This window comes from Oratosquilla oratoria, unplaced genomic scaffold, assembly GCF_046742065.1.
Source record: "Oratosquilla oratoria isolate Oo_2021 unplaced genomic scaffold, ASM4674206v1 SCAFFOLD89, whole genome shotgun sequence".
Lineage (NCBI taxonomy): Eukaryota > Metazoa > Arthropoda > Malacostraca > Stomatopoda > Squillidae > Oratosquilla > Oratosquilla oratoria.
The window spans coordinates 439,488-453,548 of NW_027467753.1; the positions used below are offsets into that span (position 1 = coordinate 439,488).

Consider the following 14,061-nt stretch of genomic DNA (forward strand, 5'->3'; position numbering starts at 1 on the left):
TAATATAAAAAATAAAGAGAATAAAGAGCATATCCGGAGAGCCTGGACGAGTTCATTACCAGACTCTCTTAGCAGCAATTTTCACGAATTCTTCTTCTTAAACTTATGATGTGATATACGATACACTTTACAAAATAAAAATGTTGGGGAAGAGTCTATTATCTCCGCTGCCTTTCCTCCCTGTCTTTCTTTCTTCCAGTTATTTTCCAGCTTTCCAGAATTCATCGACAGAGGGAGAATCGGAAAGAGAAACTTGAAGCAGAATTTTTTTTTCAACCAAATTATGAAAAATAAGAATCCCGGCTATTGCCGAAAAATGTCATCCCTAAAGTTAAATGGAGTTTAATATGTATGAAGTGAGTGCGTGTCCGGACTCTTCTACCCCCTTTATAAGGGGGAAAGGGACTTTGTTGTGTACTTTTTACTCCCTGGCCCCGTTATGGGCACAAAGGTCCCCCATCGCAATGCAAATCCATTGTAAACTAATCCCACCGTTTCCTTTAGACTTGGGTGGACTTCGGTGACTGATAGTTGGCGATCCTATCCAGAGGATTATCCACAGGATCCTATCCAGAGGATGATGAGTTTACAATATAACGTATGTACATAAAGTTCGATCGCGCGCAAGTGTACGAGCTCGTTGTTCACAATGGTCTCGTGATCGGCAGCGATTACCGTCCTGAACGAGAGCTCAAGACTTATGTTCTCTCAATTATGGCTAGTGCTATGATCATGTCCCGACTGTCACTACGGCGGTCTGGGTTCGAATCCTGCCCAGGGCTGAAATAATTTCATTACCGCTGCGCTTCGTGTCGTTACTCCAACTCTCATGGGCGGGGAGTTGGGGGAGTGTGTGCGTGTAGGGTCACAGCATTACCCATATATCGGTCATACGCGCTCAGAGCTCTCTTTCGGGAGGGAAATAGCTGTCGATCACGAGTGCAACACGTGATCCAAAGACCATGGTGAATCACAATCACACACACACACCATGGACTAGCTAAGAAGGGACAGTAATGGTGTCATGTGTGTCTCATCATATTATCGTGGTTGTTGAAGAACAGGCAGGAAAGTGCTGCTCTTTAAGATCACACGTTATCCAGGAGCATCCTCCTCTTGGCAGCGTGCTGCTGCCACTGTTCCGTCCACGAACAGCAGCACAGCACGAGCAGTGTCACGAAGAAACGATATGGACCAAAAGGTCTCCTGTCGGCATGCTCCGCCTTTGTAATCCTTTGAAATGCCGGTCCAGTTTCTCTCTTCTGCGCCTCTTGCGGTCAGATCTCGGATCTTGGTCTTATTTTTAAACCTGTCAGATCGCCTTGTCTGACGAAATTAAAGTACGTTTTTATTCGCTCTCTATCTGGTTCAATCTCTATTCTGATTCTTCTCTTTTTCCTTTCTTCTGTGGCGCGGTGCCAGTTCGCCAGAGCCGATTACAAGATTCATCGTTTTTTTCACTTTCCTTGCCTATTGTGTGTTGCGTTGTTTATTAATGTTATAACCAATGATAACAATAACAATAATAATACATACATATACCAAGGCTTTTTTCCCTTACATGGGAGGTAGCCAAAAATCAAAGGCATAAAATCTACTCCCACCCATTCCTTCCCTACATACTCCACTCCCATCCACGTCCTTCGCTCCCTCTTATCTTGGCTCCTCCTGGATGACAGGTCATCCCTGCATCTCGCCCACTGCCCTGGGTCAGAAGTAGTGTCGCAAGACACAGCACATCCACAGCAAGGCCGCTTCATTAAATCGGCGACCCCCCTCTCCGTCCCCTCATACAGAAATAGAGAAGACGGGGAGAAATCCCTTCGGGCTGCGTCAATTTATTTTTCACACATACTCCCTCACCCACCATCCCCCACCCACTCCCTTTCATGCATCACAGCATCATCCATACACAGCCATTCTCCACTCACCCCTATCTTCTGTCTTCTCCCGTCCTTCCTCAACAGACATTCCCCTCTTTCCCACTGCCTCTTTCATCCCATCCATCCCTCTCATCCTTAGTTGCCCCCTCATGTTCACTCCTTCCACCTTTGCCTTCCACACCTCTTTTACTATTCCTTCTTCACTCATTCTTTCCATGTGTCCAAACCATCCCAATACTCTTTCATCAACCCTATCTCCCAACTCTCTTTCCACCCCCGTTCTCCTCATCACCTCCTCATTTCTCACTCTATCCAGCCTAGTAACCCCTATCATACTTCTCAGGCACCTCATCTCAAACACATTCAAACTCTCTCTCTTATATAATTTATAGTATTTATGAAAACTTTTCACGCCGGGAGCGTGGCCTGAACTCAGGGCTTCAACCGTGGGAGCCGGAATCATTAACCACGATGTGTGCGTCTGTGTGCACACGTATGCGTGTGTACGTGTGTGTGCGCATGCCCATCCCCGCATTCGTAAACTAGTAATACTTGACATCCAAGACCAATTTCTTTTTTCTCTCTCTCTCTTCAGAGTGTAGTGGAAGAATAACCCTAAATTGCTCCGGGGCAAGACGAGTCATCAGTGAGGTCGGTGTAATTGCAATTGCTGTATTTGGCGAGGAAAAGAAAAGGAAATCTTCCTCTCGCTATTTCTCTTCAACATAAAAAATATCATATTACCACACTCCTTTATAATCAAGTTAACAAATAAACAGGTTCAGTGTGGAGATTTAAAAAAAGAAAGAAAAAAAAATTGTATTGTCAGACTACAAACATACGGTACGAACACATCCAAGACTTACTAAAACTGACAGTCATGAAATACTTAGGGATTTGAAATGTAAAATCCGACAGAAAATACAAAACTGTAAGGCCGTCCGATTGCTCTAATGCATTATGGGGAGTCCCCCCCCTAGGGGGGCATCATATATATATATATATATATATATATATATATATTTTTTTTTTTTTTTCTCTCTCTCTCGAAATTTGGGAGTGAAGACTCCCCACGGGCTTTGTTTGAGGGAATGATACTTCACTACAAAAAAAAAAAAAAAAAAAAACATGCCTTGGAACACGACTTTCCCCGTGGTGGAGATAGCAGAGTCTTCGTTCGCCTCAGGGTGGCGCGAACTGGAGCATCCCCAGTGGTCAGAAATGTGGTACAAAGCACAGGGTATGGTCGGCAGTGTACGCTCTCCACAAAATACAAAGAACCTTAGGCGGACGAGTGATAGTGCCATCGATGGATAGCAACAGTCAGCTAAAAGATGCCTTTAAAACGTTCACTGGGTTTGACCATCAGGCGATTTTATTCCGTTCAAGGCAGCCCCTTCCCAAGTAAGTGTTAAACTACCTCACCTTCTGTGCACTCTACGATAGCCCAGAAGACTGAATTCACCGTGTTAAAGAATTTCAACCTTTCTCTCTCCCCACACATATAGTTATGTACAGAAACATATGGTTAGGAAATGGCAACAGAAATTGTCAAAATATTTCTATTTACCTATAACATAACTGTTTAACTTCTTCAGCCTTCATCTCATCCACTTTCGTCATATTATTGTTAAGATATTTTTCCGTAAAAGAAAATCCATATCAAAACGTGAATACGGGAGAATATTCGAGCACACATTGCACCAAATACTTAGTTCAAAAAAATTGTATCGTTACACTAATTTTTTCTAATATTACTAGAACAATGACGAAGATTATAGAATTTCGTCAGATTGGCGCGACATTTCATCTTGTAACTTAATTAGAAACTTTTAAATACTTAGTTCAAAAAAATTGTATCGTTACACTAATTTTTTCTAATATTACTAGAACAATGACGAAGATTATAGAATTTCGTCAGATTGGCGCGACATTTCATCTTGTAACTTAATTAGAAACTTTTAAATACTTAGTTTAAAAAAATTGTATTGTTACACTCAATTTTTCTAATATTACTAGAACAATGACGAAGATTATAGAATTTCGTCAGATTGGCGAGACATTTCATCTTGTAACTTAATTAGAAACTTTTAAATACTTAGTTTAAAAAAATTGTATCGTCACACTCAATTTTTCTAATATTACTAGAACAATGACGAAGATTATAGAATTTCGTCAGATTGGCGCGACATTTCATCTTGTAACTTAATTAGAAAATTTCAAATACTTAGTTTAAAAAAATTGTATCGTTACATTAAATTTTTCAAATATTATCTAGAACAATGACGAAGATTATAGAATTTCGTCAAATTGGCGCGACATTTCATCATCTTGTAACTTTGTAAAATGTATGTAATCATTATCATCGATCGTAATATATTTTGTGTAATAATGATATGGTATATATATATATATATATATATATATATATATATATATATATATATATATATATATATATATCTTGATCTGCATTGTTATTAAGAAAAAAAAAAAATGTAGTCAGAAAATCCACTCCTCGTTGGAAGTAAACACACACATAAGAACAATAGTACGCCCATGTGCAAACACCTACATGTAATTTTCCTTCTATTAAAAATTGCTTCTTTTCCGATTTTCCCTCGTACAATATCAGGAACCTCCACTACTAAATCTCCAACTCCCTTCGCCACTTTGTTAACATACATATACCACACATATACCAAAGGCTTTTTCCCCCTACACGGTGGGTAGCCAAAAAGAAAAAGGCATAGAAACCTCTCCCACCCATTCCATTTCCTATATATTCCACTCCCCTCCACCCTCCTCCCCCCTCTTATCTTGGCACCTCCTGGATGACGGGTCATCCCTGCATCCTGTCCACTGCCCTGGGTCAGTTGCAGTGTCGCAAGACACAGCACATCCACAGCAAGGCCGCTTCATACATTCGGCGACCCCCCTCTCCGTCCCCCCGTGCAGAAAAGGAGAAGACGGGGAGAAATCTCTTCGGGCTGCGTCAAACTGTTGACAAACTGGGTAAACTCCAGACCCCACCTACCCAAGCCTCCCGAATCTCGACAAATGTTTGCGCTATCCACGTTTCTTGTAAATCGCTCACTTGTAATAACTGCCGTTGTAAACAACTATCCTTTTCATTTTTCTACAGACCACACCTCCCACAACCACCGATCCTGTGAATGCGGGTGGTTCGACCTCAACTATTCCAAATCCTAGACACCTTTAGCCACTCAATCGACAGTGTTCTGTGAATGTCTCATGTGATATCTCTACTCTAAGGTTGATCTTAATCGGCCGAAAGCTCTCACATCTTAAATATATTTATTCAAAATCACTCGGACAACATTAGCTATTATGACGACACGGTGTATATCGCATGACATCTCCACACTGCTCGATCAAAGTGGCTCTCATACTTTGTAAACTTTTTCAAAACATATTTTTCTAACGTGTACATATCATATATAAAATTCAACAGGTTTTCTCCACGTTTATATTCACTACTTTTGTGCTTCTTCAAATATTACCTCCTCGTGTGCGTGACTGGTTAGCTTCCTTTATGTCAGGAGTTGGTCGTGGAAACTTATTCTTTTCTTCTTAAATAATTAGCCTTCAACCGGTTTGATAAGAATAGATTTTTTTTTCTCTTTACTAGGGCTTCTGACGAGGAAATGAAAGTGTGGAATAACGACCATGACAAAAAGCGTGCGCGCGCGCGCACAAGAGCGTGTGGGACCTACCTTTCTTGAACGATAACGGGAACATGACGCTACTCACCTGTGCTGAAGTCCCGGGAGATTCTGACGCCGGCCGCGCTGCTGCTGACGACGGAGTTCTTCAAACCGGAGGCCGCCAGCACGTCCGTGCTCGGTGCCGGGGCAGAGTGCGTCGACATCTCGCTCTTGCTTCCGCCCAGACTCTTGCTCTGCCGGGTCCAATCGAAGAAAGACAATTTTAGCACGTTGGAGGCAAGTGCTCGCAATAATAGTGTTGTTCAGGATAAGGCCAGGCAGTTTTATTCAGTTAAGCAGACCTATTGTCTTAAGGACAATCTTGGTTAAATCGTTTTTAAAGCCTAATGGTCACTAACGGCTATGTTCTGATTAAGCCAGGCGATTTTATTGAGTTAGACAGGCCTCTGGTCCTTAACCCTTCAACTGAGGTATATAGTCTGACACGTGAAGCAGGCAGGCTACGGCCAGCAGCTGATCTGCCTGATGAAGAAGAATAAAAAAAAGCAGGTCGGGCAGGATACACAGCTGGTGAAATTATTTTTGACGAAAAAATATTTACATGGAAACATTTAACTCTTGAAGTTATTTTACTTCTCTTTATGAATCCCCGTCACCCTAAGGTCACCTAAGCCTGCCTGCCTGCCTCAGATACAAGAATGACTACATTTTGTTTAATGCTGTGTAAATCTATCACTTCATTAGACAAACATGCATTCTGAATGTATTTTTACATAATGTTATCCGTGTACAATCATGTTTCTATGAATATGCAACTGCTACATCCAAACTTCCTATTGATCCCGAAAGACCATGTAGGCTGTTGCAATCTACTCGGTTAGTATATACTGGCAGGACAAAACACCGAGAGGCGACCGTTGGATGTGGTTTGGTTGGAGTGTGATTTGATCATGTGTTAAAACCAATGGACGCAGGCCCTCGCTCACTCAGATGTCCACCACGCCGGGACCTCACTGTCTTTGTGCTTTATTACACGTTCACTATGTAGAGTTGCATTTGCACCTTTAATTATCCATTTCATCCTTTGACGGATGCAATTTCTGCGCGGCGAGGCACTAACAAGAAGAAGAAGAAGAAGAAGAAGAAGAAGAAGAAGAAGAAGAAGAAGAAGAAGAAGAAGAAGAAGAAGAAGAAGAAGAAGAAGAAGAAGAAGAAGAAGAAGAAGAAGAAGAAGAAGAAGAAGAAGAAGAAGAAGAAGAAGAAGAAGAAGAAGAAGAAGAAGAAGAAGAAGAAGAAGAAGAAGAAGAAGAAGAAGAAGAAGAAGAAGAAGAAGAAGAAGAAGAAGAAGAAGAAGAAGAAGAAGAAGAAGAAGAAGAAGAAGAAGAAGAAGAAGAAGAAGAAGAAAAAACAGATAAGGGTTACACAATATCTTATCAACCCTTTCTTTAGCATAGTGTATCTAACGAATTTGCTCTAGCCGGACAATATCTTATTCGGTTCGACAGCCTTCTAACTCTTAAAAGACTAAACAATATTACGACAAACTTCTACTTGAATGGGTCGGGAGGGTCTCGATCGTTCAAACACTCCGTTCACATCCAGGTCCGCCCTTCATGCGCATACAATAATCCTTTGAAATCTGTCGTGATAATATACCGAGTGAGTGAAAAAAGGCACCTAAAGTGTGAATTTCCAAACTTAGATTTTATGAGATCTCTTGGTAGAGCACCTCTGCACATCTTGGTACCATTTTTTGTTTGGTATCTCTTCACGCTTGACAAAGTAATAGGCATAATTTAAGATATTGTAAAAACATTCCTGAGCCAAGTATGTGTGTGTGTGTGTGTGTGTGTGTGTGTGTGTGTGTGTGTGTGTGTGTCTGTGTGTGCGTGTGGGTACTTGTGTGTATTTACCTATTTGTATTTTACGGGAAGGGGAACTATGCTCGTGGAGTCCCGTCTTAATATCTCGTTTTATCAAGACTGTTTTTAAATTCGTGTATTGTTTTTGCACACACCACTTTCTCATCTAGCTTGAGAAAGTGGGGAAAGCTGTTCTTTTTCATGTCTCTTCTATAACTGCCTTTCTTGATTTTCTTTCTGTGTCCTCTTGTATCTCTACTATCCCATTTTATTAGATCCTCTCTATCAATAGTTTCTATGCCTTTCATGATTCTATAAATAGTTATCAAGTCCCCTCTCTCTCTTCTTTGCTCTAATGTCTATAGCTCAAGTTTTGCTAGTCTCTCCTCATATGATAGTTCTGAGAGTGTTGGTGCCATTTCGTAATTGCTCTTTGTATTCTTTTATGTTTTGTGATACATTTTTTTTTGTACTTGGTGACCAAGTCGTCGCTGCATACTCCAATCTTGGTCTTATCAAAGTGACTAGTATTTTCTTCACCATTTCTTCGTTCAGGTACGTAAATGCCACTTTGATTGTTCTTATTAAATTATAAGTTTCTTCAAAAATGTTGTTTATATGTTTCTCAGGGGACATATTATTCATAATAACGACTCCCAGGTCCTTCTCATTTTCTACTTTTTTAATTTCTTCTTCTCCCAATTTATATGATCCCACGATTCTTTTTTTGCTTCTTCCAAATTCCACTATACTACATTTCTTAATATTGAATTCCATCTCCCACTTCCTACTCCATTCCCATACTTCTTTGAGATCACTCTGCAGCAACTCACAATCTTCTACAGTGTTCACTTTTTCAACAATTTTGCATCGTCCACAAAGAAGCTCATATAACTTTCAATTCCTTTATCCATATCATTAATATATATAGCAAACATTATTGGGGCCAGAACTGTTCCTTGTGGAACTCCACTAATCACTTAATTCCAATTAGTGTGTTTATCTCTTATCAACACTCTTTTTTCTTTCGTGCAAGAAGTCTTCCATCCACTTCAGCAGTTTGCCCTGTATTCCCCATGCAGTTTCTAATTTCTTTAGCAATTTTTTATGTGGCACCTTATCAAAAGCTTTTTTCGGGTCTCGAAATCCTCAATCAGCCCATCCACCTCTTTCTTGTATTACATCTATTAGCTTTGAATAGAAACACATTAAGTTTGTGACGCATGATCGTCCTCGTCTAAATCCAAATTGCCTTGGATTTAGTGTGTACGTGTGTCTGTGTGTGTATATATAAATGTGTGTGTGCGCGCGCGCGCGTATTACTTTGTGTGTTGTATACATGTATTTGTATGTTCGTCTTTGTGCCCGAACATGGCAAGCAGCCACTCTTTCTATCTTAGCATTTTCTTTTGTTCTTCATGACGCCACTTGGCGCAGATGAGGTTTTACAGTCACCTAAATAGTACCTATTACTTTGTCATGCGTGCAGAGATACCAAACAAAAATGGTATCAAAATGTGCAGAAAGAGTTACTCTACCAAGAGATACAAAATCTAAGATTGGAAATCATACTTCTTCAAGTAACGTAAATTTGAAAAGTTTTTCTTTTCCCTCTTTTTTTTCCTGACTCGCCAGAGCGCGACACGGCAATGCGGGGGTTAAATGGGTATAAGCTCACACATGATCTAGACAGATCTAGACACGGGCAATGCGAGTAGTACACCTTACTTCTTCTACACATGCACCAAATGCGAAGAGCACAACACGAGCATGGTAACAGTTGATGGTGAAACTAATCTACTTGTGAGCAATCCCTCCTCTCCCAAACCATCAAAAAGTCAAACGAGCAGGCTGTACAACTGGCTTCACTCATAGGTACTACAAGCATCTATGGAATCATAAACACTAATTCCTGTAGTTAATCTACAGTCCAAAAGCTATACGGCACCGAGATCTCCCTGTAAGACATCATCCACTGTAGCAATTAAAAGTGGAAGCTTTTGTCCTGATGTTAATGTAGTTCTTGTTGGTCTGCTTACTCTGTTAGTGAATTACGACACTGGAGTTTACAGAAGAAGCCGAGCGCCCCCTAGGAATCTAGCCAGAGATCCTCCACCCCAGTTATATTGTGGTCGTGTATGTAGGCTGACAGTGATGGACAGTACGAGTATTGTGTCCCAAGCTGAGTAGACATGTGTCTTTTATTGCGTCTCATGCGTTGGCATGTCCAGTCATATATCCATGTAGGACTTCATGTTAGGAGGGTGAATTGAGCTTAATCAAAGATCCATGTATAATATTTGTCTGTTTGTATAAAGGTCACGAGGTCTTGCCGTGGCGGACACACACGCCTTAATCCCATTGAATGGTTTCGATGGTTATATTACGTAGATAGCAACATCGTACGACACTCAATATTGCGACAAGTCACGTTTAGCAAATACCTGGTCTGGTGCTATGAAAACGAAGCCTGTCCGAGTGTAGGAGGGGCAGTCATAATTCCATGTCATGAAATACAAAACAGACGAATATACACAAACTGCAAGAGGAATTCTTACCTGGTACTGGAGAAGGAGAGCGTGGCTGCGGGCCACGTGCACCTTGAGAGCGAGAAGTTCTCGCTCCAACTCGGTGGAGATGTTGTCGAAATCAAGGCCATCATCGCTCTGGAACAAAAGATGTTCGTCAAGATGGGCAGTGCCTGATGCGGTTTCCTCATGACACGTACTAACTTCATAGACTTCCAATAAACTAATCGTGGTTTTCCAAGACATGAGGAATAGGAATGATTCTCTTCGGGATGAAGAAAAGTAATAAAACAAGATTAAAGTTATAAACGTAACAGTAAAGTATTTTTTTTGTATGGAAAAAAAATCGATTAATATAAAAACAGCTGCTCGCGTTGCAAGATGGTTGAAGAAAATATTCAATGCTTTAGATCCCCAGCGTCCACACGCTCGCACGCACGCATTAATTACAGGATGGAACATCCAACGTCTCCAGAGAACTCCCGTGGGACCACCTATTGTGTTTGACCTCACAGCGGGCATTTTGGGCCAAGCGCGTCTGACCTCACGCGGTCAATTGGGCCGAGCGTCTGGACACCTGCGTCTGACATTGCCAACTGCAAAATCATCATACGACCAATATATTTTTATACGCGTTTCCATTGCTTGTAAATAAATCACTTATGCATAAATACTCAATGTCCATAATCAGCTCATGTATTGTACATTGTAGAAATAGAGTAGACGTGGACAGTAGAGAATAAATTGTATATAGATCCTCGTTTTGGCAACAACCACCATGTGTAAGTTAATAGCATCATCGGCACCAGCCCAAGTTTTCCTCGGGGAATGATCCGAGATGAAGATGAGTCTTGACGGAGAGAGCAAAGAAATAAAACATCACCTCATTTGTCTCAACGCCTCCAAACTCAATGTAGATCATAAACACAAATTTAAACTTGTCTGAGAGTTGAAATTATACAAAAGCTGGGAGGTCAGGTTTGCACGAACTAATAAACAAGAGTCAAGAGGTAGTCCTGCAAGATCAAAATCCATCAACACCCTCATCTCAACATAAAGGTGCAGCTCACATGGGCTGGCATTTGGTCTCTGGACCAAGCTTAGGTCTTCTATTAATTTCAACTGTACTTCCTTCATCTTTTCACAAAAGAAGAGCTGACAATCGGTGGCCGCTACCCTCTACTACCTAAGCCGGTACTATAAATCATCCCACATTAAGAAAACAAAGAAAACAGACTAACGTTTCTTCTGTTAGAGATATTTGGGAGGTTACATGGATCGTTGCCAGCCGCTGTGGGGTTGTAAGTTTTCAGTAAGTAAAACTGGAGACAAAATTTTCTTAAAAAAAAAAAAAAAAAAAAAAAAAAAAAAGTCGTACTGGAAGGGGCTTATGAGTCACATCGCCCTCTTTCGTTCTCATATCACAGAACGATCGAAAGCTACATGAAGCCATGTCGACATCGAAATTGTTTTCAATAAACCCAGACATAGTTTGCATACCCACACTTAGGGGAAGGCCACACATGTTGACTATTACATAACGCATACGTTCAGCAAATACAAGCATCCCATGCCCTCCTGCTACGCGGAGGCAGGTCATTACTATATTTTAAAGAACCGTAACCACAGAAATTGCCAAAGATGAGAGGGAAGGAGTTGGGCAGGAAATGAACCGGGGTTTGGGGGTTGAGGAAAGGAAAGATGCAATACAGCAGTGGTGGAAGAGGCTGTAGACCGGCAGTAAGAAAAGCAGTGCTCATTACACATAAACACACTCTTTATAACAAAATGGAAGAATTCAACGTGTGTGTGTGTGTGTGTGTGTATGCGTGTGTGTGTGTGTGTGTGTGTGTGTGTGTGTGTGTGTGTGTGTGTATGTGCGTGGGTGTTGGCATGTGTGTATATATGTGTGCGTAAGATCGTGCGCCTGTCTGTGCGCGCGCGCACACGTGTGTACGTGTGTGTGTGTGTGTGCGTTTTCGTACGTACGTGTGCAGGGGGGTTCATTCATGTATTATTTACAACTGGTGTCGGGGACTTGTTCGATTCAAGTAGCAGACGACACCTTGACTGTTACAGGATTAAGCCAAAACTTTAGAATTCTCCCCACCCTCTCTGTTTCTCCAATTCCAACACAAATTTGCCTTTGAGTTTTATGGATGCTGATAACCCTACCGACATTCCTATGGTCAAACACAGGCTTAATTCAGACACTAAATGTGCAGCCAGCACTCACTTTATGAGTGGTCTTAATCCACCACGAGCAGGTGGATTTCGAACTCCGCCATCGCACACTGGAGAGAAGAGCGACTACTGGGGTCCTTCAACCACCTGTTGGGGCACATCTGTCCCTTCATTCACTCACTTACTCTCTCACAAAGACAGACAGACAGACAGACAGACAGGCAGACAGACACACGCACACTCACGAGACACCGCGAGCATAGCTCCCCTTGGCGTAGGATACAACTAGGTAAATACACACACACATACACACACACATTCATATCATTCGTACATTCATATCGGTATCAGGTCACAAACCCTTTGGTAGAGTGGGGTTCTAAAGAGATGAATGAAAAAGCTTCCTTGATGGCAGAATAATGATAAAAGAGTACCACTGGGTTTGAGAGTGATTCACTTTACTTGACAGACTTAAACACTTATATGTCACTAAAAGCTGTTCTACACACTGCACAAGCCAAGGAGGAAGAGGAGGAAACGGAGGAAGAGGAGGAGGAGTAGTGGGAAAGGGAAGAGGAGGTGGGAAAGGTGGAAGGGGAGGAGGAAGGGGGAGAGGAGGAAAAGGAGGCGAAAAGAGAGAAGAAGAGGCGAAGGAGGAGGAAAGAAAACGAGGAGAGGAGAGGAGAGGAGAAGCAAAATGGGAAAAGTAGAAGTTTGAGGACAAAAAAGTGGAAAAAGGTGGAGGAGGAAGAAAAGGGAAAAGTAGGTAGAGGAGAAGAAGAAGTTGAGGAGGAAAGAGTTGGTGCAGAAGTAGGAGGGGCCAAGCAAAGGGGGGGGGGGTTAGAAACTGGAGTAGTCATGGCAGGAGAGGTAAGAGGAGAAGAGGAGGAGGGAGGGAGGGAGGGAATGGAGGAGGAGGAGGAGGAGGAGGAGGAGGAGGAGGAGGAGAGATGGGAAATGGAAAGGGAGAAGAGGGAAGGAGGAAAAGGAAGGGTGGAAGAGAAGGAAAAGGAGAAGGGAGAGAAAGGGAGGAAGAAGGAGAGGGTAAAAGGAGGAGGAGGAGGAAGAAGAGATGGAACAGAAGGGGAGGAGGAGGGGGAGGAGTAGGAAGAGAAGTAAAAGGAGCAGGAAGAGGGAAGAGAAGAGGAAGGGAAGGGGAAGAAGAGGATGAAAGGGAGGCGGAGAAAGAGAAATTGAGGAGAGTGGGAGGAGGGGAGGAACAAGCGGAGTAGTAATACCAACAGAGGCATGTGGAGTAGTAAGAGGAGGAGGAAACAGAGGAGGACGAGGAAAAAGGGTGAGAAGGTAGTGGAGGAGGAGGAGGCAGTGGAGAAAGAGAGGAGGGAAAAGAGGAGACGAAGGTGGAAGAGGAGAGAGAAAGGGAGGAGGAAAGGAAAGATGAGATGGAACAGAAGAGGGGTGAAAATAGTTGGAGGGGGAGGAAGAAATGGAGGAGGAGGAGGAGGAGGAGGAAGAGGAGGAAAAGGGGGTAGAAGGCAGAGGGGAAGGAAGAAAGGAGGGTAGAAGGAGACGTATGTGGAAGGGGAGACAAGGAGAGGAAAGGGGTCGGAAGGAGAAGGAAGAAGAAGGGAAAGAACAGGTGGAAGAGAAGAGGAATGGAAAAGGTTGAAGGAGGGTGAGGAGGAGGTAGTGTAGGAGGAGGAGGTGGGGAGGAGGTAGAGGAAGAGAAGGGTGAGTAAGTAGTAAAAGAAAGGGGACGAGGAAGGGGTGGGGGAGTGTTGGGTTAAGGGGTCTTGGGTGTCAACGGTTTTGACGAAGGTGGGTGGAAAAGATAGAAACCGGTGGACTTGCTAGGATGGCGAAGCAGAGCGAAGTGAAGCAAATGGAGGCAGGTTGGAGCGAGGCGTTGCGAGGCAGGGTGGAGGTTGGGGGTCCCAGGGAAGGACAAAAGCGT

At 42.5% G+C, this 14,061-nt stretch overlaps 1 protein-coding gene across 1 annotated transcript in view; it reads right to left on the reverse strand.

Annotated features, from left to right (window-relative positions):
- LOC143024083 (uncharacterized) overlaps nt 1–14,061 on the reverse strand; it is a gene marked incomplete in the record, with an annotated part of 142,599 nt that overhangs the window by 82,681 nt on the left and 45,857 nt on the right. Inside the window, 2 exon segments of the mRNA XM_076182829.1 lie at nt 5,658–5,805; nt 9,993–10,100. Of these exon segments, the coding sequence (XP_076038944.1) occupies nt 5,658–5,805; nt 9,993–10,100 (256 nt within the window).